This window comes from Pseudophryne corroboree, chromosome 4 (assembly GCF_028390025.1).
Source record: "Pseudophryne corroboree isolate aPseCor3 chromosome 4, aPseCor3.hap2, whole genome shotgun sequence".
Lineage (NCBI taxonomy): Eukaryota > Metazoa > Chordata > Amphibia > Anura > Myobatrachidae > Pseudophryne > Pseudophryne corroboree.
The window spans coordinates 690,602,636-690,628,204 of NC_086447.1; the positions used below are offsets into that span (position 1 = coordinate 690,602,636).

Genomic DNA, 25,569 nt, shown 5'->3' on the forward strand with positions numbered 1-25,569 from the left:
ATTATCAAACTTCTATAGTGCCCATGGCTCCAAGTGAACCCGTCTATACTCCATGGTACTAAATTGTATTCCCAGTATCCCCTACGGACAATGAGGTAAGGATTTACCGGTAGGTAATTAAAATCCTATTTTAGCACACCTCACTAATACCCCTTTAACACCGCAAAAATAACCCGGTATTGACCCAGTATGTTGCCGGGTCAAAACGGGTCGCTGTACAGTGTGAAATGAGCCATGGACAAATACCCGGGTCGCCTGACCCAGTAATTCAACCTAGGGATAAATAAGGTTTATTACCGGGTTAAATACCGAGTCGGGTGCAGTGCGAACGGGTTGCCGGGTCGATGCGAGATGTCATCTCCCAGCGCCGGCCCCGGATGGCAACCCGAACCGGCATATTGCCGGGTCGGGATGGCGGTGTGTAGGGTCCAATGCCGGGTCCCACTCGGGAAGGACCCGTTTCCAATTCCCTAGTGGGTCCCGGCATTGCGATGTGAAAGCGATATAACACACACATACATGAACACCGTTCATTTTTGTACCCTAAAAGCCATATGTGATAACCTATAACCCACAGGTTCTCAAACTCGGTCCTCAGGACCCCACACGGTGCATGTTTTGGAGGTCTACTCACAAAATCACAAGTTAAATAATTAATTCCACCTGTGGACCTTTTAAAATGTGTCAGTGAGTAATTAATATACCTGTGCACCTGTTGGGTTACCTGCAAAACATGCACTGTGTGGGGTCCTGAGGACTGAGTTTGAGTACCACTGCTATAACCTATGAGATGTAACAATGTTAACAACCTATCTGCAAGATAAATTAATAACTTTGTACCTCTGACACTATCTAGGATAGTAAATAAAAGCTTACTGCTGCGCATTAGCAGCAATTATGATAAAGTTGAATCTCTCTAAGCACAATTCAAAGGGTACCGTTAAATTCTTCCTCCTTTTGGCTCAGAGAGGTTATTCCAGGTTTGATGAACTTTGTTATGGGAATGTTCTGATTATGCTGTGCTCCTGTTTGTGCTGCCTATTTGTCTGCTTCATTTGTTCCACAACACACTGTAAAACTGTATTCTGTTCTTTCAGGAATCTTTAGTAGACTGCTACAAGCCAACAGAGGTAATGACTTTTTACATCTAAACTCAGATTTGTTCAGCTGTGACTTTAATGCAGATACTTTCGTACAGCACCCTTTTATGACTAGACTCATTTCCTATATGTTACATGTACCTTAAGCTGGGTACACACTGGCAGATATATCTGCAGTTCAATCGCTCTGAAGATACAGTATATCTGCAGATGGTAATTGTTCCTACACACAGAAAGATGCACCAATATATCTTAAAGATATATCTGCTGTTAGATTTATCTGCAGCTATATATGCAGATGGGGATTGTTCATACACACTGAAAGATGCACTAATATATCTGCAGATATATTGGTCATCTGCTGTGTTGCACAGCAGATGCAATGTATCTGTGAAAGGCATGTATCTGTGAAAGACGTCTTTCACAGACATATTGCTTATGGGCCCTACACACTGCGCGATAGTAATGAAAGATATGAACTATCTCTTTCATTTATGAATTAGATACCGTTCATATCTTTCAGTGTGGAGGCACCAGCGATCAACGATGCGCGGCCCCTCGCTCGTTCATCGCTGGTGCCCCGTCGCTTGTGCATGCAGGCCAATATGGACGATCTCGTCCATATTTGCCTGCCCTGCTATGGAGCCGGGTGACGGGGGGAGTGAAGAAACTTCATTCTCCCTGGCGCTGCCCGCCCGCCGCCGGGGCGGCCGTATCCGCCGTCGGGCAGCTCGGCGGCGGATCGCGCTGTGTGTAGGGCCCATTATACACACCTGCAGATCAGCAAAAGATATATTGGACAACCAACTGATTGGCCACTATATCTGCCAGTGTGTACCCAGCATTATTACACTTCTCAGATATCCTCCTTGTAGGTAAAATAATCCCATTTGTAGTGGACTGCCCAGACTGCCAGAACTGTATTGCCAACCAAATCTGTGCTCGTGGAAATGCAGGGGTGTATTAGTGTAGACGGCTTAAGGTAGCCTTGCAGATGAGATGGAATATTGCTGTGCCCCAATTCCCAAACATAATGTTGATTTGGGGGTATGGGGCTTTTTTGGTAGCATATGTTAAATATGGGGAAAAGGTAAATTGATAAATTCATTCTACCACCTAAATTATAACAATAAAATTCCAGATCATCTTCTAACATTACCAGGGATCTTAAATATGTTTGTTTTATTATAAGTTTGATTATCTTACAGAGGAAATAAGCCGCTATTGCACATGGTATACATGCATGTATATAAGCATGGAGCGGAGTGTTTATAGTTGACTTAATATGTCTGCAATGAAAGTTGCCATTATAGGAGTTTGGTGTTTCTTTAATAAGTGAAAATGACTGATGGCTAGGCAGATGCGCTGTACTGTATTGCTCTAATATCCGTGGAGTGCCGTACATGGCCATTAGATGTTCTATCAATCAACATCTAGTGTTGCAGTGTACTCTTTCCATATTTGACAATGTGGCGCTGGAGGTATGAGAACAAGGATGCCATGGTGTAAAGGAATGCATGACATATCTGGGAAAAGAGGAAAGATAGCTGAAATATGTATCTATGTGCATCTATACACACACACACACACACACACACACACACACACACACACACACACACACACACACACACACACACACACACACACACACACACACACACACACACACACTGCCAGTCAATAGTTTGGACACCTTCGCATTCAATGTTTTTTTTTATTTAAATTATTTTATATATTGTAGATTAATGCTGAGGACATCAAAACTATGAAAGATCACATATGGAATTGTGTTGTAAACAAAACATATTTTGATGTGTTTAAAAAAAATATATATTTTAGATTCCTCAAAGTAGCCCCCTTTTGCTTTGATAAAAGCTTTGCATGCTCTTGGCATTCTCTGAATCAGCTTCATGAGGTAGTCTCCTGGAATGGTTTTCCAACAGTCTTGAAGGAGTTCCCAGAGGTGCTGAGCACTTGTTGGCTGCTTTTCCTTCACTCTGTGGTCCAACTCATCCCAAACCATCTCAACTGGGCTTAGGTTGGGTGATTGTGGAGGCCAGGTCATCTGATGCAGCACTGCATCACTTTCCTTCTTGGTCAAGTAGGCATTACATAGCCTGGAGGTGTGTTTTGGGTCACTGTCTTGTTGAAAAAGAAATGATGGTCCCAGTAAGCGCAAAACAGATGGGATGGCTTGGCGCTGCAGAATGCTGTGGTAGCCATGCTGGTTAAGTGTGCCTTGAAGTTTTAATAAATCACCAACAGTGGGCCTAATTCAGACCTGTTCGCAAGCAGGCTGTTTTTTGCACTGCTGCGACCAGGTAATCGCCGCCTACAGGGGAGGGGGTAAATGCTTTTGCAGGGGTGCGATCGGCTGTGCGGAGAGCTACACAAACAAAAGTTTATGCAGTTTATGCACAGCCCAGGACTTACTCAGCCGCTGCGACGATCCGGGATGTTGCTGACATCAGGAACCCTCCCTGGAAACGGTCATCCAAGCCTGCGTTTTTCCGGACACTTCCAGAAAACTGTGAGTTGCCGCCCACGAACGACTTCTAACTGTCAATCTTCTTGTGATCGCCGATGCGATTGCTTTCTTTGTTCGATTCATCGCTGGCCGTCGCCGGCGGCCGATGCGCCCGTGCATTTGGGGGTCACACGCATGCGTATTACAGACACGATCGCACAGCTGCAAAAAATGCAGCGTGCGATTGGGTCTGAATGACCCCCAGTGTCACCAGCAAAGCACCCCCACACCATCACACCTCCTGCTCCATGCTTCACAGTGGGAACCACACATGCAGAAACCATCCGCTCACCTTCTCTGCGTCTCACATAGACACGGCGGTTGGAACCAAAAAGTTCAAATTTGGACTCATCAGACCAAAGTTCAGATTTCCACTGGTCTAATGTCCGTTCCTTGTGTGTCTTTGCCCAAACAAATCTCCTCTTCTTCTTGTTCATCCTCTGTAGCCATGAAGGCCTGATTCACGCAGTCTCCTCTGTGAAGAATTTATGTGGGCTTTAATCTGAGGTGCTGTTAAGTAGCGGTTTCTGAGGCTGGTAACTGTAATGTACTTATCCTCTGCAGCAAAGGTTACTCTTTGTTTTCCTTTTCTGGGGCAGTCCTCGTGAGAGCCAGTTTCATCATAGTGTTTGATGGTTTTTGCAACTGCACTTAAGGATACATTCAAAGTTCTTGACATTTTTTGTATTGACTTACCTTCATGTCTTAAAGTAATGATGGACTGTCGTTTCTTTTTGCTGAGTTGAGTGGTTCGTGCCATAATATGGATTACAACAGTAGTCAAATAGGGGTGTCCACTGTGTACTAACCCTACCTCTGCACAACACAACTGATTGTCTCAAACACATTAAGAAGGCATACCATTTCACAGATTGACTCTTGACAAGGCAAATCTGTTAATTCAAAACCATTCCAGGAGACTACCTCATGAAGCTGATTGAGAGAATGCCAAGAGTGTGCAAAGCTGTCATCAAAGCAAAAGGGGGCTACTTTGAGGAATCTAAAATATAAAACATATTTTGATTTGATGAACACTGTTTTGTTTACAACATAATTCCATGTGTTCTTTCATAGTTTCGATGTCTCCAGTATTAATTTACAATGTAAAAAATAAATAAAAACCATTGAATGAGAAGGTGTGTCCAGACTTTTGACTGGTACTGTGGTATGTATATGTATGTGTGCGTGAATATATATATATATATATATATATATATATATATATATATATATATATATATATTGTAACACTGTAGGGGTGCAAGGTGCCTTTTCCTGGGGAATATGGCAGCCCGCAGCAGCTGAGGAACAACACAAGTCCAGTTTCTGGTACAACCGACCCCGGCCAGTTTTATTGAAACAGAAAATAAAACAAACCCCAAAATAAAAATACCTTGCCTGTCCGGCACTAACTAAACATAAGATGTTCCTAACTGTCACTAAACAAAACACAGAGTTCTTCAGTACATACTGTATAGCTTACTTGCATCAGAAAGCGTGTCTCTCACACACAGATCCTGCAGCCTTCCCAGGCAGTCTGCTCATACTAATCAGGTTAGAAGCACTATATCACTCTTACACAGCTGAAACCCTGATTAGCCCTCTGTGAGGCCAAAGACCCGAACTGGGCCCAATGTCTAGAACTCGCCTTATCTCTCTCTCAGAGCCTTTTCCCAGCTTTTACAGCAAACTGAAAAGGTTCAGACAAAACAAAAAGCATTTTTCCTAGAAGTTAACATTTTCTAAAACATGTAAGACAAGAACCTGGGACAAATATACCTGCCCTCAAACACTATCCCAGTGTTCTTGTCACATATCCCCCTCCCCTGTTTCGACCTAGGGGCCGGAACACTTGTAGCCCCCAAACAGAAGATGCGAGACAATGCATCTGCGTTGGCCAATTGTGTTCCCGGTCTATGTTCGACAGTAAACTTAAAGTCCTGCAATGCTAGAAACCATCTAGTTACACGAGCATTCTTGCCTCTATTTACATACATCCATTTTAAAGGGGCATGGTCTGTCACTAGTCTGAATTGTCTACCCAAGAGGTAATATCTCAAGGTATCTAGTGCCCACTTAATGGCCAAAGCCTCCTTTTCCACAATGGCATACCTTTTTTCATGCTCATTGAGTTTCCTACTCAAATAAATGATAGGGTGTTCGTCCCCATCTCTGGTTTGGGACAGCACAGCACCTATCCCTACCTCTGAGGCATCTGTCTGTACCACAAATTCTTTTGAAAAATCTGGTGTTATCAACACCGGTTGTGAACACAAAGCCACTTTTAATGCTTGGAACGCCTTTTCTGCATCAGGGTTCCATTTCACCACATTTGACTGCTTCCCTTTGGTAAGGTCTGACAACGGCACCGCTGTGGTCGCAAAATTAGGAATAAACCGTCTATAGTACCCAGTAATTCCCAAAAAAGCCCTTACCTGTTTTTTATTCACTGGACGAGGCCAGTTTTGAATAGCATCAACTTTATTCAATTGGGGCCTAATCAGACCTCTGCCTATGGTGAAGCCCAAGTATTTGACCTCCTCCATTGCGAGGCAGCACTTCTTTGGGTTAGCAGTTAACCCTGCCTCTCTGATTGAGTCCAGTACTGCTTGTACTTTAACCAAATGGGACCCCCAGTCTGTACTGTGAATTACCACATCATCCAAATAGGCAGCTGCATATTTTCTATGGGGCCTCAAAATTTTATCCATCGCCCGTTGAAAGGTTGCTGGAGCCCCATGCAACCCAAAGGGTAACATCTTATACTGGTACAGCCCCTCCGGAACCGAAAAGGCTGTTTTTTCTTTGGCGCTATCAGATAAAGGTATTTGCCAGTAACCTTTGGTCAGGTCCAATGTGGTGAGAAACCTGGCTGTTCCCAGCCTTTCTACAAGCTCATCCACACGGGGCATGGGGTATGCATCAAACTTGGACACCTCATTTAACTTACGAAAGTCATTACAGAAGCGTATGCTACCGTCGGGCTTCGGGATGAGCACTATGGGACTGGACCACTCACTGTTAGACTCCTCTATGACTCCAAGTTCTAACATGGTTTTAACTTCCTTAGAAATAGCTTCTCGCTGAGCTTCAGGAATCCTATATGGCTTTAAATGAACCCTGACCCCTGGTTCTGTGACAATGTCATGTTTTATTATGGTCGTTCGGCCAGGCAGCTCTGAAAATACCTCCCTATTTTGGATGAGAAATTCTTTAACCTGATTGTTCTGATCAGCTGATAATGTCTCTGACACCTTCACTGCGGGAAGCAACCGGGGTGAAGACACCGAAGGGCAAGGCTCCGCTGACAGAGACAACCTATCTTTCCAGGGTTTGATTAAGTTAACATGGTAGATCTGTTCGGGTTTTCTCTTTCCCGGCTGGTATACTTTGTAATTAACCTCATTCACTTTTTCCCTAATCTCAAATGGACCCTGCCATTTAGCTAGGAATTTGCTTTCCACAGTGGGTACCAAAACAAGAACTCTATCTCCAGGAGCAAATTCCCGTATCTTGGCACTCCGGTTATAGACCCTCTGTTGAGCACTTTGGGCCTGTTCCATGTGCTCTCTGACAACAGGTACCACGGCTGCAATCCTATCCTGCATTTGTGTTACATGCTCAATAACGCTTCTATAAGGAGTGGGCTGTCCTTCCCACGTCTCTTTGGCAATATCCAACAGCCCTCTGGGGTGTCTACCATACAACAAATCAAATGGAGAAAACCCCGTAGAGGACTGAGGGACTTCTCTGATGGCCATTAACAAGTAGGGCAACAAACAATCCCAGTTTTTCCCATCTCTCTCAACAACCTTTTTTAACATACTTTTTAATGTTTTATTAAACCTTTCCACCAACCCGTCAGTTTGGGGATGGTAGATGGACGTCCTGAGGTGAGTGACCTTAAATAACTTGCACAATTCTTTCATGATCCTTGACATAAATGGAGTACCTTGGTCAGTCAAAATTTCTTTTGGTATTCCCACTCTACTAAATACCTGCACCAGCTCCCTAGCTATCGCCTTGGTTGTGATAGTGCGTAAAGGGACAGCCTCAGGATATCGAGTGGCATAGTCCATAATTACCAGGATATACTGATGGCCCCGAGCAGACTTTAACAAGGGCCCCACGAGATCCATGGCTATTCTGTCAAACGGGACCTCTATAATAGGCATGGGAACTAGTGGGCTCCTGAAATGGGGTCTAGGGGCATGATACTGGCATTCAGGACAGGAAGAACAATATTCAGACACTTCTTTATAAACCCCTGGCCAAAAGAACCTTTGTAAAACTCTTTCAGTGGTTTTTTCTGCCCCTAAATGTCCTGCGGTAACGTGACTATGAGCTAAATCTAGTACCGTTCTCCGATAAGGCTGGGGAACTACCAGCTGTTCCACCACATCCTCACCCCTTTTGACAATGTGGTACAAGAGCTCATTACAGATGGCCATGTGGGGATACGTAACCCTGTCACCTGGTACCACAGGTTCCCCATTAACAATCTTAACATTCTCTCTAGCCTTTATTAAGGTAGGATCCTTTAACTGTTCAGACGCAAACAGATCCTTCTTTACCTCCAGGTCAGGCACGCTTTCAGTTCTAACTACTATGTCTCTGTTCCCGGCAAGAGGGTCCTCACTGGACTCCCCATCTGTCACTTCCCCAGCCAAACTAGCAAAAGGCAAAGGGCCAGAAAGTTCCGAAGACCCACGTACATCCATAAAATCACCGGTATTATCAACTGGCTTTTCTCTATCGTCCTAGTGGATGCTGGGGTTCCTGAAAGGACCATGGGGAATAGCGGCTCCGCAGGAGACAGGGCACAAAAAGTAAAGCTTTCCGATCAGGTGGTGTGCACTGGCTCCTCCCCCTATGACCCTCCTCCAAGCCTCAGTTAGATTTTTGTGCCCGGCCGAGAAGGGTGCAATCTAGGTGGCTCTCCTAAAGAGCTGCTTAGAGAAAGTTTAGCTTAGGTTTTTTATTTTACAGTGAGTCCTGCTGGCAACAGGATCACTGCAACGAGGGACTTAGGGGAGAAGAAGTGAACTCACCTGCGTGCAGGATGGATTGGCTTCTTGGCTACTGGACATCAGCTCCAGAGGGACGATCACAGGTACAGCCTGGATGGTCACCGGAGCCTCGCCGCCGGCCCCCTTGCAGATGCTGAAACATGAAGAGGTCCAGAATCGGCGGCAGAAGACTCCTCAGTCTTCTAAAGGTAGCGCACAGCACTGCAGCTGTGCGCCATTTTCCTCTCAGCACACTTCACACGGCAGTCACTGAGGGTGCAGGGCGCTGGGAGGGGAGCGCCCTGGGAGGCAAATGAAAACCTATTTGGCTAAAAAATACCTCACATATAGCCTCCGGGGGCTATATGGAGATATTTAACCCCTGCCAGAATACACTAAAGAGCGGGAGACGAGCCCGCCGGAAAAGGGGCGGGGCCTATCTCCTCAGCACACAGCGCCATTTTCCTTACACAGCTCCGCTGGTCAGGACGGCTCCCAGGTCTCTCCCCTGCACTGCACTACAGAAACAGGGTAAAACAAGAGAGGGGGGGGCAAAATAGTGGCAAAAATTATATTATAAAAGCAGCTATACAGGGAGCACTTATTATAAGGCTATCCCTGTCATATATAGCGCTTTTGGTGTGTGCTGGCAAACTCTCCCTCTGTCTCCCCAAAGGGCTAGTGGGGTCCTGTCTTCGTTAAGAGCATTCCCTGTGTGTCTGCTGTGTGTCGGTACGTGTGTGTCGACATGTATGAGGACGATATTGGTGTGGAGGCGGAGCAATTGCCAAATATGGGGATGTCACCTCCTAGGGGGTCGACACCAGAATGGATGCCTTTATTTATGGAATTACGGGATAGTGTCAACACGCTAAAGCAGTCGTTTGACGACATGAGACGGCCGGACAATCAGTTAGTGCCTGTCCAGGCGCCTCAAACACCGTCAGGGGCTGTAAAACGCCCTTTGCCTCAGTCGGTCGACACAGACCCAGACACAGGCACTGATTCCAGTGGCGACGGTGACGAATCAACCGTATTTTCCAGTAGGGCCACACGTTATATGATTTTGGCAATGAAGGAGGCGTTACATTTAGCTGATACTACAGGTACCACTAAACAGGGTATTATGTGGGGTGTGAAAAAACTACCTATAGTTTTTCCTGAATCAGAAGAACTAAATGATGTATGTGATGAAGCGTGGGTTGCCCCCGATAAAAAGATGCTAATTTCAAAGAAGTTATTAGCTTTATACCCTTTCCCGTCAGAGGTTAGGGCGCGCTGGGAAACACCTCCTAGGGTGGACAAGGCGCTCACACGCTTATCTAAACAAGTGGCGTTACCCTCTCCTGAGACGGCCGCACTTAAAGATCCAGCAGATAGGAGGATGGAAAATATCCAAAAAAGTATATACACACATACAGGTGTTATACTACGACCAGCTATAGCGACAGCCTGGATGTGCAGTGCTGGAGTAGCTTGGTCAGAGTCCCTGATTGAAAATATTGATACCCTGGATAGGGACAATGTTTTACTGTCTTTAGAGCAAATAAAGGATGCATTTCTTTATATGCGTGATGCACAGAGGGATATCTGCACACTGGCATCACGGGTAAGTGCTATGTCCATTTCGGCCAGAAGAAGTTTATGGACGCGACAGTGGTCAGGCGATGCGGACTCAAAACGGCATATGGAAGTTTTGCCGTATAAAGGGGAGGAGTTATTTGGAGTCGGTCTATCAGATTTGGTGGCCACGGCTACAGCCGGGAAATCCACCTTTTTACCTCAAGCTACTCCCCAACAGAAAAAGACACCGACTTTTCAACCGCAGCCCTTTCGTTCCTTTAAAAACAAGAGAGCAAAGGGATATTCATATCTGCCACGAGGCAGAGGAAGGGGGAAGAGACACCAACAGGCAGCTCCTTCCCAGGAACAGAAGCCCTCCCCCGCTTCTACAAAAGCCTCAGCATGACGCTGGGGCTTCTCAAGCGGACTCGGGGGCGGTGGGCGGTCGTCTCAAGAATTTCAGCGCGCAGTGGGCTCACTCGCAGGTAGATCCCTGGATCCTGCAGATAATATCTCAGGGGTACAGGTTGGAACTAGAGACAGATCCGCCTCGCCGTTTCCTGAAGTCTGCTTTACCAACGTCCCCCTCAGAAAGGGAGACGGTTTTGGAAGCCATTCACAAGCTGTACTCTCAGCAGGTGATAGTCAAGGTACCTCTTCTACAACAGGGAAAGGGGTATTATTCCACTCTATTTGTGGTACCGAAGCCGGACGGCTCGGTAAGACCTATTCTAAATCTGAAGTCCTTGAACCTGTACATAAAGAAGTTCAAGTTCAAAATGGAGTCACTCAGAGCAGTGATAGCGAACCTGGAAGAAGGGGACTTTATGGTGTCCTTGGACATCAAGGATGCGTACCTCCACGTTCCAATTTACCCCTCACACCAGGGGTACCTCAGGTTCGTTGTACAAAACTGTCACTATCAGTTTCAGACGCTGCCGTTCGGATTGTCCACGGCACCTCGGGTCTTTACAAAGGTAATGGCCGAGATGATGATTCTTCTTCGAAGAAAAGGCGTATTAATTATCCCATACTTGGACGATCTCCTAATAAGGGCAAGGTCCAGAGAACAGCTAGAGAGGGGATTAGCACTGTCTCAAGAAGTGATAAAACAGCACGGCTGGATTCTGAATATTCCAAAATCCCAGTTAATGCCGACAACTCGTCTGCTGTTCCTAGGGATGATTCTGGACACGGTTCAGAAAAAGGTTTTTCTCCCGGAGGAAAAAGCCAAGGAGTTATCCGAGCTTGTCAGGAACCTCCTAAAACCAGGAAAGGTGTCTGTACATCAATGCACAAGAGTCCTGGGAAAAATGGTGGCTTCTTACGAAGCAATTCCATTCGGCAGATTCCATGCACGAATTTTCCAGAGGGATCTGTTGGACAAATGGTCAGGGTCGCATCTTCAGATGCACCAGCGGATAACCCTGTCTCCAAGGACAAGGGTATCTCTTCTGTGGTGGTTGCAGAGTGCTCATCTATTGGAGGGCCGCAGATTCGGCATACAGGATTGGATCCTGGTGACCACGGACGCCAGCCTGAGAGGCTGGGGAGCAGTCACACAAGGAAGAAACTTCCAGGGAGTGTGGACGAGCCTGGAAACGTCTCTTCACATAAACATTCTGGAACTAAGAGCAATCTACAATGCTCTAAGCCAGGCAGAACCTCTGCTTCAAGGAAAACCGGTGTTGATCCAGTCGGACAACATCACGGCAGTCGCCCATGTAAACAGACAGGGCGGCACAAGAAGCAGGAGTGCAATGGCAGAAGCTGCAAGGATTCTTCGCTGGGCAGAGAATCATGTGATAGCACTGTCAGCAGTGTTCATCCCGGGAGTGGACAACTGGGAAGCAGACTTCCTCAGCAGACACGACCTTCACCCGGGAGAGTGGGGACTTCATCCGGAAGTCTTCCACATGCTGGTAACCCGTTGGGAAAGACCAATGGTGGACATGATGGCGTCTCGCCTCAACAAAAAACTGGACAGGTATTGCGCCAGGTCAAGAGATCCGCAGGCAATAGCTGTGGACGCGCTGGTAACGCCTTGGGTGTACCAGTCGGTGTATGTGTTTCCTCCTCTGCCTCTCATACCAAAAGTATTGAGAATTATACGGCAAAGAGGCGTAAGAACGATACTAGTGGTTCCGGATTGGCCAAGAAGGACTTGGTACCCGGAACTTCAAGAGATGATCACGGAAGATCCGTGGCCTCTACCTCTAAGGAGGGACTTGCTTCAGCAGGGTCCCTGTCTGTTTCAAGACTTACCGCGGCTGCGTTTGACGGCATGGCGGTTGAACGCCGGATCCTAAAGGAAAAAGGCATGCCGGAAGAAGTCATTCCTACTTTGATTAAAGCAAGGAAGGAAGTAACCGTGCAACACTATCACCGCATTTGGCGAAGATATGTTGCGTGGTGCGAGGATCGGAGTGCTCTGACGGAGGAATTTCAACTGGGTCGATTCCTACATTTCCTGCAATCAGGATTGTCTATGGGTCTCAAATTGGGATCTATTAAGGTTCAAATTTCGGCCCTGTCGATTTTCTTTCAAAAAGAATTGGCTTCAGTTCCTGAAGTCCAGACTTTTGTTAAGGGAGTGCTGCATATACAGCCTCCTGTGGTGCCTCCAGTGGCACCGTGGGATCTCAATGTGGTTTTGGAATTTCTAAAATCTCATTGGTTTGAACTAGAGATGAGCGCCGGAAATTTTTCGGGTTTTGTGTTTTGGTTTTGGGTTCGGTTCCGCGGCCGTGTTTTGGGTTCGACCGCGTTTTGGCAAAACCTCACCGAATTTTTTTTGTCGGATTCGGGTGTGTTTTGGATTCGGGTGTTTTTTTAAAAAAACCCTAAAAAACAGCTTAAATCATAGAATTTGGGGGTAATTTTGATCCCAAAGTATTATTAACCTCAAAAAACATAATTTACACTCATTTTCAGCCTATTCTGAACACATCACACCTCACAATATTATTTTTAGTCCTAAAATTTGCACCGAGGTCGCTGTGTGAGTAAGATAAGCGACCCTAGTGGCCGACACAAACACCGGGCCCATCTAGGAGTGGCACTGCAGTGTCACGCAGGATGGCCCTTCCAAAAAACCCTCCCCAAACAGCACATGACGCAAAGAAAAAAAGAGGCGCAATGAGGTAGCTGACTGTGTGAGTAAGATTAGCGACCCTAGTGGCCGACACAAACACCGGGCACATCTAGGAGTGGCACTGCAGTGTCACGCAGGATGTCCCTTCCAAAAAACCCTCCCCAAACAGCACATGACGCAAAGAAAAAAAGAGGCGCAATGAGGTAGCTGTGTGAGTAAGATTAGCGACCCTAGTGGCCGACACAAACACCGGGCCCATCTAGGAGTGGCACTGCAGTGTCACGCAGGATGTCCCTTCCAAAAAACCCTCCCCAATCAGCACATGATGCAAAGAAAAAGAAAAGAAAAAAGAGGTGCAAGATGGAATTATCCTTGGGCCCTCCCACCCACCCTTATGTTGTATAAACAAAACAGGACATGCACACTTTAACCAACCCATCATTTCAGTGACAGGGTCTGCCACACGACTGTGACTGATATGACGGGTTGGTTTGGACCCCCCCCAAAAAAGAAGCAATTAATCTCTCCTTGCACAAACTGGCTCTACAGAGGCAAGATGTCCACCTCATCTTCACCCTCCGATATATCACCGTGTACATCCCCCTCCTCACAGATTATCAATTCGTCCCCACTGGAATCCACCATCTCAGCTCCCTGTGTACTTTGTGGAGGCAATTGCTGCTGGTCAATGTCTCCGCGGAGGAATTGATTATAATTCATTTTAATGAACATCATCTTCTCCACATTTTCTGGATGTAACCTCGTACGCCGATTGCTGACAAGGTGAGCGGCGGCACTAAACACTCTTTCGGAGTACACACTTGTGGGAGGGCAACTTAGGTAGAATAAAGCCAGTTTGTGCAAGGGCCTCCAAATTGCCTCTTTCTCTATCGTCCTAAGTGGATGCTGGGGTTCCTGAAAGGACCATGGGGAATAGCGGCTCCGCAGGAGACAGGGCACAAAAAAGTAAAGCTTTTACCAGATCAGGTGGTGTGCACTGGCTCCTCCCCCTATGACCCTCCTCCAGACTCCAGTTAGATTTTGTGCCCGAACGAGAAGGGTGCAATCTAGGTGGCTCTCCTAAAGAGCTGCTTAGAGAAAGTTTAGCTTAGGTTTTTTACTTTACAGTGAGTCCTGCTGGCAACAGGATCACTGCAACGAGGGACTTAGGGGAGAAGTAGTGAACTCACCTGCGTGCAGAGTGGATTTGCTGCTTGGCTACTGGACACTAGCTCCAGAGGGACGATCACAGGTACAGCCTGGATGGTCACCGGAGCCGCGCCGCCGGCCCCCTTGCAGACGCTGAAGAGAGAAGAGGTCCAAAATCGGCGGCTGAAGACTCCTGAGTCTTCATAAAGGTAGCGCACAGCACTGCAGCTGTGCGCCATTTTCCTCTCAGCACACTTCACACAACAGTCACTGAGGGTGCAGAGCGCTGGGGGGGGCGCTCTGAGAGGCAAATAAAAACCTTATTAGAGGCAAAAAATACCTCACATATAGCCCACAGAGGCTATATGGAGATATTTAACCCCTGCCTAACTTCAAAAATAGCGGGAGACGAGCCCGCCGTAAAAGGGGCGGGGCCTATCTCCTCAGCACACAGCGCCATTTTCTCTCACAGAAAAGCTGGAGAGAAGGCTCCCAGGCTCTCCCCTGCACTGCACTACAGAAACAGGGTTAAAACAGAGAGGGGGGGCACTGATTTTGGCGATATTGTATATATATAAAAGATGCTATAAGGGAGAAACACTTATATAAGGTTGTCCCTATATAATTATAGCGTTTTTGGTGTGTGCTGGCAGACTCTCCCTCTGTCTCCCCAAAGGGCTAGTGGGTCCTGTCCTCTGTCAGAGCATTCCCGGTGTGTGTGCTGTGTGTCGGTACGTGTGTGTCGACATGTATGAGGACGATGTTGGTGAGGAGGCGGAGAAATTGCCTGTAATGGTGATGTCACTCTCTAGGGAGTCGACACCGGAATGGATGGCTTATTTAGAGAATTACGTGAGAATGTCAACACGCTGCAAGGTCGGTTGACGACATGAGACGGCCGACAATCTATTAGGACCGGTCCAGGCGTCTCAGAAACACCGTCAGGGGTTTTAAAAACGCCCATTTACCTCAGTCGGTCGACACAGACACAGACACGGACACTGAATACAGTGTCGACGGTGAATAAACAAACGTATTTCTCATTAGGGCCACACGTTAAGGGCAATGAAGGAGGTGTTACGTGTTTCTGATACTACAAGTACCACAAGAAAGGGTATTATGTGGGAGTGGAAAAAACTACCTGTAGTTTTTCCTGAATCAGATAAAATAAAATGAAGTGTGTGATGATGCGTAGGGTTACCCCGATAGCAAATATTGGCGTTATACCCTTTCCCGCCAGAAATTAGGGTACGTTGGGAAACACCCCTTAGGGTGATAAGGCGCTCACACGCTTATCAAGTGGCGTTACCGTCTCCAGATACGGCCGCCCTCAAGGAGCCAGCTGATAGGAAGCTGGAAAAATATCCTAAAAAGTATATACACACATACGGTGGTTATACTGCGACCAGCGATCGCCATCAGCCTGGAGATGCAGTGCTGGGTTGGCTTGGTCGGATTCCCTGACTGAAAATATTTTATTCATGTAGAGCATTTAATAGGATGCATTCTATATATATGTATGTGAGATGCACAGAGGGATATTTGCTCTCTGGCATCAAGATAAGTGCGTTGTCCATATCTCCCAGAAGATGTCAGGGACACGACAGTGGTCAGGTGATACAGATCCCATACGGCAGATGGAAGTATTGCTGTATAAAGGGAAGGAGTTATTTGGGGGTCGGTCCATCGGACCTGGGGACCACAGCAACAGCTGGGAAATCCAACCTTTTTTACCCCAAGTTACATCTCAGCTAAAAAAGACACCGTCTTTTCAGCCTCAATCTTTCCTTTCCCATGAGGGCATGCAGGCAAAAGGCCAGTCATATCTGCCCAGACATAGAGGTAAGGGAAGTAGACTGCAGCAGGCAGCCCTTTCCCAGGAAAAGAAGCCCTCCACCGCGTCTGCCAAGCAGCCCTTTCCCAGGAAAAGAAGCCCTCCACCGCGTCTGCCAAGTCCTCAGCATGACGCTGGGGCCGTGCAAGCGGACTCAAGGTGGGGGGGTAGTCTCAAGAGTCTCAGGGCGCAGTGGGATCACTCGCAAGTTGACCCCTAGATCGTACGAGTATTATCCCAGGGGTAAAGATTGGAGAGTCGAGACATCTTCTCCTCGCAGGTTCCTGAAGTCTGCTTTACCAACGGCTCCCTCCGACAGGGAGGCAGCATTGGAAACAATTCACAAGCTGTATATCCAGCAGGTGATAATCAAAGTACCCCTCCTACGACAAGGAAAAGGGTATTATTTTTCCACACTATATTGTGGTACTGAAGCCAGACGGCTTGGTGACACATAGTCTAAATCTAAAATGTTTTGAACACTTACATAAAAGGTTCAAATCGAGATAAAGTCACTCAGAGCAGTGATAGCGAACCGGAAAAAAGGGGACTATATGGTGTCCCTGGACATCAAGGATTACCTCCATGTCCAAATTTTGTCCTTCTCATCAAGGGTACCTCTGGTTCGTGGTACAGAACTGTCAATATCAGTTTCAGACGATGCCGTTTGAATTATCCACGGCACCCCGGGCCTTTTTTACCAAGGTAATGGCCGAAAAGATGTTTCTTCAAAGAAAAAAGGCATCTAAATTATCCCTTACTTGCACGACCTAAAAAGGGCAAGTTCCAGAGAACAGTTGGAGGTCGGAAGAGCACTATCTAAAGTAGTTCTTCGACGGCACGACTGGATTCTAAATATTCCAAGAATCGCAGCTGTTTTCCGACGATACGTCTGCTGTTCCTAGGGATGATTCTGGACACGGTTCAGAAAAAGGTTTTTCTTCCCGAGGAAAAAGCCAAGGAGTTATCCGACCTGTCAGGAACCTCCTAAAACCAGGAAAGGTGTCTGTACATCAATGCACAAGAGTCCTGGGAAAAATGGTGGCTTTTTACGAAGCAATTCCATTCGGCAGATTCCATGCAAGAATTTTCCAAAGGGATCTGTTGGACAAATGGTCAGGGTCGCATCCTCAGATGCACCTGCGAATAACCCTGTCGCCAAGGACAAGGGTATATCTTCTGTGGTGGTTGCAAAAGGCTCATCTATTGGAGGGCCGCAGATTCGGCATACAGGATTTGATCCTGGTGACCACGGACGCCAGCCTGAGAGGTTGGGGAGCAGTCACACAAGGAAGAAACTTCCAGGGGGTATGGACGAACCTGGAAAAGTCTCTTCACATAAACATTCTGGTACTAAGAGCAATCTAAAATGCTCTAAGCCAGGCGGAACCACTCCTGCAAGGAAAACCGGTGTTGATTCAGTCGGACAACATCACGGCGGTCGCCCATGTAAACAGACAGGGCGGCACAAGAAGCAGGAGTGCAATGGCAGAAGCTGCCAAGATTCTTCGCTGGGCGGAGAATCACGTAATAGCACTGTCAGCAGTGTTCTTCCCGGGCGTGGACAACTGGGAAGCAGACTTCCTCAGCAGACACGATATTCACCCGGGAGAGGGGGGTCTTCATCCAGAAGTCTTCCACATGCTAATAAACTGTTGGGAAAGACCAATGGTAGACATGATGGCGTCTCGCCTCAACAAGAAACTGGACAAGTATTGCGCCAGGTCAAGAGATCCACAGGCAATAGCTGTGGACGCACTGGTAACACCTTGGGTGTACAAATCAGTATATGTGTTTCCTCCTCTGCCTCTCATACCAAAGGTATTGAAGATTATACGGTGAGGAGGAGTAAGAACAATACTAGTGGCTCCGGATTGGCCAAGAAGGACTTGGTACCCGGAACTTCAAGAGTTGGTCACGGACGACCCGTGCCCTCTACTTCTGAGAAGGGACCTGCTACAACAGGGTCCCTGTCTCTTTCAAGACTTACCGCGGCTGCGTTTGACGGCATGGCGGTTGAACGCCAGATCCTAAAAGGGAAAGGCATTCCAGAAGAAGTCATTCCTACCTTGATTAAGGCAAGGAAGGAAGTCACCGCGAAACATTATCACCGCATTTGGCGAAAATATGTCGCGTGGTGCGAGGATCGGAGTGTTCCGACGGAGGAATTTCAACTGGGTCGTTTCCTACATTTCCTACAATCAGGATTGTCTATGGGTCTCAAATTGAGATCTATTAAGGTTCAAATTTCGGCCCTGTCAATATTCTTCCAAAAAGAATTGGCCTCAGTTCCTGAGGTACAGACTTTTGTTAAAGGAGTACTGCATATACAGCCTCCTGTGGTGCCTCCGGTGGCACCGTGGGATCTAAATGTAGTTTTAGATTTCCTCAAATCCCATTGGTTTGAACCATTGAAAAAGGTGGATTTTAAATATCTCACATGGAAAGTGACTATGTTACTGGCCCTGGCTTCCGCCAGGAGAGTATCTGAATTGGCGGCTTTATCTTATAAAAGCCCTTATCTAATCTTCCATTCGGATAGGGCAGAACTGAGGACTCGTCCGCATTTTCTCCCTAAGGTGGTATCAGCGTTTCACCTGAACCAACCTATTGTGGTGCCTGCGGCCACTGGCGACTTGGAGGACTCCAAGTTGTTGGACGTTGTCAGAGCCTTAAAAATATACATTTCAAGGACGGCTGAAGTCAGAAAATCTGACTCGCTGTTGATACTATATGCACCCAACAAGTTGGGTGCCCCTGCTTCTAAGCAGACGATTGCTCGTTGGATTTGTAACACAATTCAACTTGCTCATTCTGTGGCAGGCCTGCCACAGCCTAAATCTGTTAAGGCCCATTCCACAAGGAAGGTGGGCTCATCTTGGGCGGCTGCCCGAGGGGTCTCGGCATTACAATTCTGTCGAGCAGCTACGTGGTCGGGGGAAAACACGTTTGTAAAATTCTACAAATTTGATACCCTGGCAAAAGAGGACTTGGAATTCTCTCATTCGGTGCTGCAGAGTCATCCGCACTCTCCCGCCCGTTTGGGAGCTTTGGTATAATCCCCATGGTCCTTTCAGGAACCCCAGCATCCACTTAGGACGATAGAGAAAATAAGAATTTACTTACCGATAATTCTATTTCTCGGAGTCCGTAGTGGATGCTGGGCGCCCATCCCAAGTGCGGATTATCTGCAATACTGTACATAGTTATTGTTAACAAATTCGGGTTATATTGTTAAGGAGCCATCTTTAAGAGGCTCTTTCTGTTATCATACTGTTAACTGGGTTTAGATCACAAGTTGTACGGTGTGATTGGTGTGGCTGGTATGAGTCTTACCCGGGATTCAAATTGCCTCCCTTATTGTGTACGCTCGTCCGGGCACAGTACCTAACTGGAGTCTGGAGGAGGGTCATAGGGGGAGGAGCCAGTGCACACCACCTGATCTGGTAAAAGCTTTACTTTTTTGTGCCCTGTCTCCTGCGGAGCCGCTATTCCCCATGGTCCTTTCAGGAACCCCAGCATCCACTACGGACTCCGAGAAATAGAATTATCGGTAAGTAAATTCTTATTTTTTCCTGCCAGTATAAGTACGGACTGTGTGACGTGCCTACTTGGATGCGGTCACTCATATAATCCTCCACCATTCTATCAATGTTGAGAGAATCATATGCAGTGACAGTAGACGACATGTCCGTAATCGTTGTCAGGTCCTTCAGTCCGGACCAGATGTCAGCATCAGCAGTCGCTCCAGACTGCCCTGCATCACCGCCAGCGGGTGGGCTCGGAATTCTGAGCCTTTTCCTCGCACCCCCAGTTGCGGGAGAATGTGAAGGAGGAGATGTTGACAGGTCGCGTTCCGCTTGACTTGACAATTTTGTCACCAGCAGGTCTTTCAACCCCAGCAGACCTGTGTCTGCCGGAAAGAGAGATCCAAGGTAGGCTTTAAAATAAGATTTTACTTACCGATAAATCTATTTCTCGGAGTCCGTAGTGGATGCTGGGGTTCCTGAAAGGACCATGGGGAATAGCGGCTCCGCAGGAGACAGGGCACAAAAAGTAAAGCTTTTCCGATCAGGTGGTGTGCACTGGCTCCTCCCCCTATGACCCTCCTCCAGACTCCAGTTAGGTACTGTGCCCGGACGAGCGTACACAATAAGGGAGGATTTTGAATCCCGGGTAAGACTCATACCAGCCACACCAATCACACCGTACAACTTGTGATCTAAACCCAGTTAACAGTATGATAACAGCGGAGCCTCTGAAAGATGGCTTCCTTCAACAATAACCCGAATTAGTTAACAATAACTATGTACAACTTATGCAGATAATCCGCACTTGGGATGGGCGCCCAGCATCCACTACGGACTCCGAGAAATAGATTTATCGGTAAGTAAAATCTTATTTTCTCTATCGTCCTAGTGGATGCTGGGGTTCCTGAAAGGACCATGGGGATTATACCAAAGCTCCCAAACGGGCGGGAGAGTGCGGATGACTCTGCAGCACCGAATGAGAGAACTCCAGGTCCTCCTTAGCCAGAGTATCAAATTTGTAAAATTTTACAAACGTGTTCTCCCCTGACCACGTAGCTGCTCGGCAAAGTTGTAATGCCGAGACCCCTCGGGCAGCCGCCCAAGATGAGCCCACCTTCCTTGTGGAGTGGGCCTTTACAGATTTAGGCTGTGGCAAGCCTGCCACAGAATGTGCAAGTTGGATTGTGCTACAGATCCAACGAGCAATCGTCTGTTTAGACGCAGGAGCACCCATCTTGTTGGGTGCATACAATATAAACAACGAGTCAGATTTTCTGACTCCAGCTGTCCTTGCAATATATATTTTTAATGCTCTGACAACGTCCAGTAACTTGGAGTCCTCCAAGTCACTTGTAGCCGCAGGCACTACAATAGGCTGGTTCAGATGAAATGCTGACACCACCTTAGGGAGAAAATGCGGACGAGTCCGCAGTTCTGCCCTGTCCGAATGGAAAATCAGATATGGGCTTTTGTAAGATAAAGCTGCCAATTCTGACACTCTCCTGGCAGAAGCCAGGGCTAGAAGCATGGTCACTTTCCATGTGAGATATTTCAAATCCACCTTTTTTAGTGGTTCAAACCAATGAGATTTTAGGAAGTCCAAAACCACATTTAGATCCCACGGTGCCACTGGAGGCACCACAGGAGGCTGTATATGCAGCACTCCCTTAACAAAGGTCTGGACTTCAGGGACTGAAGCCAATTCTTTTTGAAAGAAAATCGACAGGGCCGAAATTTGAACCTTAATAGATCCCAATTTGAGACCCACTGACAATCCTGATTGCAGGAAATGTAGGAATCGACCCAGTTGAAATTCCTCCGTCGGAGCACTCCGATCTTCGCACCACGCAACATATTTTCGCCAAATTCGGTGATAATGTTGCACGGTTACTTCCTTCCTTGCTTTAATCAAAGTAGGAATGACTTCTTCCGGCATGCCTCTTTCCTTTAGGATCCGGCGTTCAACCGCCATGCCGTCAAACGCAGCCGCGGTAAGTCTTGAAACAGACAGGGACCCTGCTGAAGCAAGTCCCTCCTTAGAGGTAGAGGCCACGGATCTTCCGTGATCATCTCTTGAAGTTCCGGGTACCAAGTCCTCCTTGGCCAATCCGGAACCACTAGTATCGTTCTTACGCCTCTTTGCCGTATAATTCTCAATACTTTTGGTATGAGAGGCAGAGGAGGAAACACATACACCGACTGGTACACCCAAGGCGTTACCAGCGCGTCCACAGCTATTGCCTGCGGATCTCTTGACCTGGCGCAATACCTGTCCAGTTTTTTGTTGAGGCGAGACGCCATCATGTCCACCATTGGTCTTTCCCAACGGGTTACCAGCATGTGGAAGACTTCTGGATGAAGTCCCCACTCTCCCGGGTGAAGATCGTGTCTGCTGAGGAAGTCTGCTTCCCAGTTGTCCACTCCCGGGATGAACACTGCTGACAGTGCTATCACATGATTCTCTGCCCAGCGAAGAATCCTTGCAGCTTCTGCCATTGCCCTCCTGCTTCTTGTGCCGCCCTGTCTGTTCACATGGGCGACTGCCGTGATGTTGTCCGACTGGATCAATACCGGTTTTCCCTGAAGCAGAGGTTCTGCCTGGTTTAGAGCATTGTATATTGCTCTTAGTTCCAGAATGTTTATGTGAAGAGACGTTTCCAGGCTCGTCCATACTCCCTGGAAGTTTCTTCCTTGTGTGACTGCTCCCCAGCCTCTCAGGCTGGCGTCCGTGGTCACCAGGATCCAATCCTGTATGCCGAATCTGCGGCCCTCCAATAGATGAGCACTCTGCAACCACCACAGAAGAGACACCCTTGTCCTTGGAGACAGGGTTATCCGTAGGTGCATCTGAAGATGCGACCCTGACCATTTGTCCAACAGATCCCTTTGGAAAATTCTTGCGTGGAATCTGCCGAATGGAATCGCTTCGTAAGAAGCCACCATTTTTCCCAGGACTCTTGTGCATTGATGTACAGACACCTTTCCTGGTTTTAGGAGGTTCCTGACAAGCTCGGATAACTCCTTGGCTTTTTCCTCCGGGAGAAAAACCTTTTTCTGAACCGTGTCCAGAATCATCCCTAGGAACAGCAGACGAGTTGTCGGCATTAACTGGGATTTTGGAATATTCAGAATCCACCCGTGCTGTTTTAGCACTTCTTGAGACAGTGCTAATCCCATCTCTAGCTGTTCTCTGGACCTCGCCCTTATTAGGAGATCGTCCAAGTATGGGATAATTAATACGCCTTTTCTTCGAAGAAGAATCATCATCTCGGCCATTACCTTTGTAAAGATCCGAGGTGCCGTGGACAATCCGAACGGCAGCGTCTGAAACTGATAGTGACAGTTTTGTACAACGAACCTGAGGTACCCCTGGTGTGAGGGGTAAATTGGAACGTGGAGATACGCATCCTTGATGTCCAAGGATACCATAAAGTCCCCCTCTTCCAGGTTCGCTATCACTGCTCTGAGTGACTCCATTTTGAACTTGAACTTCTTTATGTACAGGTTCAAGGACTTCAGATTTAGAATAGGCCTTACCGAGCCATCCGGCTTCGGTACCACAAAAAGAGTGGAATAATACCCCTTCCCTTGTTGCAGAAGAGGTACCTTGACTATCACCTGCTGAGAGTACAGCTTGTGAATGGCTTCCAACACCGTCTCCCTTTCGGAGGGGGACGTTGGTAAAGCAGACCTCAGGAAACGGCGAGGTGGATCTGTCTCTAATTCCAACCTGTATCCCTGAGATATTATCTGCAGGATCCAGGGATCTACTTGCGAGTGAGCCCACTGCGCGCTGTAATTTTTGAGACGACCGCCCACCGTCCCCGAGTCCGCTTGAGAAGCCCCAGCGTCATGCTGAGGCTTTTGTAGAAGCCGGGGAGGGCTTCTGATCCTGGGAAGGAGCTGCGTGTTGCTGTCTCTTCCCTCGACCTTTGCCTCGTGGCAAATATGAATAGCCCTTTGCTCTCTTATTTTTAAAGGAACGAAAGGGCTGCGGTTGAAAAGTCGGTGCCTTTTTCTGTTGGGGAGTGACTTGAGGTAGAAAGGTGGATTTCCCGGCTGTAGCCGTGGCCACCAAATCTGATAGACCGACTCCAAATAACTCCTCCCCCTTATACGGCAAAACTTCCATATGCCGTTTTGAATCCGCATCGCCTGTCCACTGTCGCGTCCATAAAGCTCTTCTGGCCGAAATGGACATAGCACTTACCCGTGATGCCAGTGTGCATATATCCCTCTGTGCATCACGCATATAAAGAAATGCATCCTTTATTTGTTCTAACGACAGTAAAATATTGTCCCTGTCCAGGGTATCAATATTTTCAATCAGGGATTCTGACCAAACTACCCCCGCACTGCCCATCCAGGCAGTTGCTACAGCTGGTCGTAGTATAACACCTGCATGTGTGTATATACTTTTTTGGATATTTTCCATCCTCCTATCTGATGGATCTTTAAGTGCGGCCGTCTCAGGAGAGGGTAACGCCACTTGTTTAGATAAGCGTGTTAGCGCCTTGTCCACCCTAGGAGGTGTTTCCCAGCGCTCCCTAACCTCTGGCGGGAAAGGGTATAATGCCAATAATTTCTTTGAAATTATCAGCTTTTTATCAGGGGCAACCCACGCTTCATTACACACGTCATTTAGTTCTTCTGATTCAGGAAAAACTATAGGTAGTTTTTTCATACCCCACATAATACCCTGTTTAGTGGTACCTGTAGTATCAGCTAAATGTAACGCCTCCTTCATTGCCAAAATCATATAACGTGTGGCCCTACTGGAAAATACGGTTGATTCGTCACCGTCACCACTGGAGTCATCGCCTGGGTCTGTGTCGACCGACTGAGGCAAAGGGCGTTTCACAGCCCCTGACGGTGTTTGAGTCGCCTGGACAGGCACTAATTGATTGTCCGGCCGTCTCATGTCGTCAAACGACTGCTTTAGCGTGTTGACACTATCCCGTAGTTCCATAAATAAAGGCATCCATTCTGGTGTCGACCCCCTAGGAGGTGACATCCCCATATTTGGCAATTGCTCCGCCTCCACACCAATATCGTCCTCATACATGTCGACACACACGTACCGACACACAGCAGACACACAGGGAATGCTCCTAATGAAGACAGGACCCACTAGCCCTTTGGGGAGACAGAGGGAGAGTTTGCCAGCACACACCAAAAGCGCTATATATATATCAGGGATAGCCTTATAATAAGTGCTCCCCTATAGCTGCTTTGTTATATAAAAATATCGCCATAAATTTGCCCCCCCTCTCTGTTTTACCCTGTTTCTGTAGTGCAGTGCAGGGGAGAGACCTGGGAGCCGTCCTGACCAGCGGAGCTGTGAGAGGAAATGGCGCCGTGTGCTGAGGAGATAGGCCCCGCCCCTTTTCCGGCGGGCTCGTCTCCCGCTATTTTGAGAAATCAGGCAGGGGTTAAATATCTCCATATAGCCTCTAGGGCTATATGTGAGGTATTTTTAGCCTTTATAGGTACTCATTTTGCCTCCCAGGGCGCCCCCCTCCCAGCGCCCTGCACCCTCAGTGACTGCTGTGCGCTACCTTTAGAAGACTGCAGGAGTCTTCAGCCGCCGATTCTGGACCTCTTCTGTCTTCAGCATCTGCAAGGGGGCCGGCGGCGCGGCTCCGGTGACCATCCAGGCTGTACCTGTGATCGTCCCTCTGGAGCTTGATGTCCAGTAGCCAAGAAGCCAATCCATCCTGCACGCAGGTGAGTTGACTCCTTCTCCCCTCAGTCCCTCGC

The 25,569-nt window shown here is 47.6% G+C and overlaps 1 protein-coding gene across 1 annotated transcript in view; it reads left to right on the plus strand.

The window, feature by feature from the left end:
- Positions 1-25,569, plus strand: part of PPP1R14C (protein phosphatase 1 regulatory inhibitor subunit 14C) — a 266,349-nt gene that overhangs the window by 151,355 nt on the left and 89,425 nt on the right. Inside the window, exon 3 of the mRNA XM_063917903.1 lies at positions 1,098-1,130. Within this exon, the coding sequence (XP_063773973.1) occupies positions 1,098-1,130 (33 nt within the window). The remainder of the gene's footprint in view (positions 1-1,097; positions 1,131-25,569) is intronic.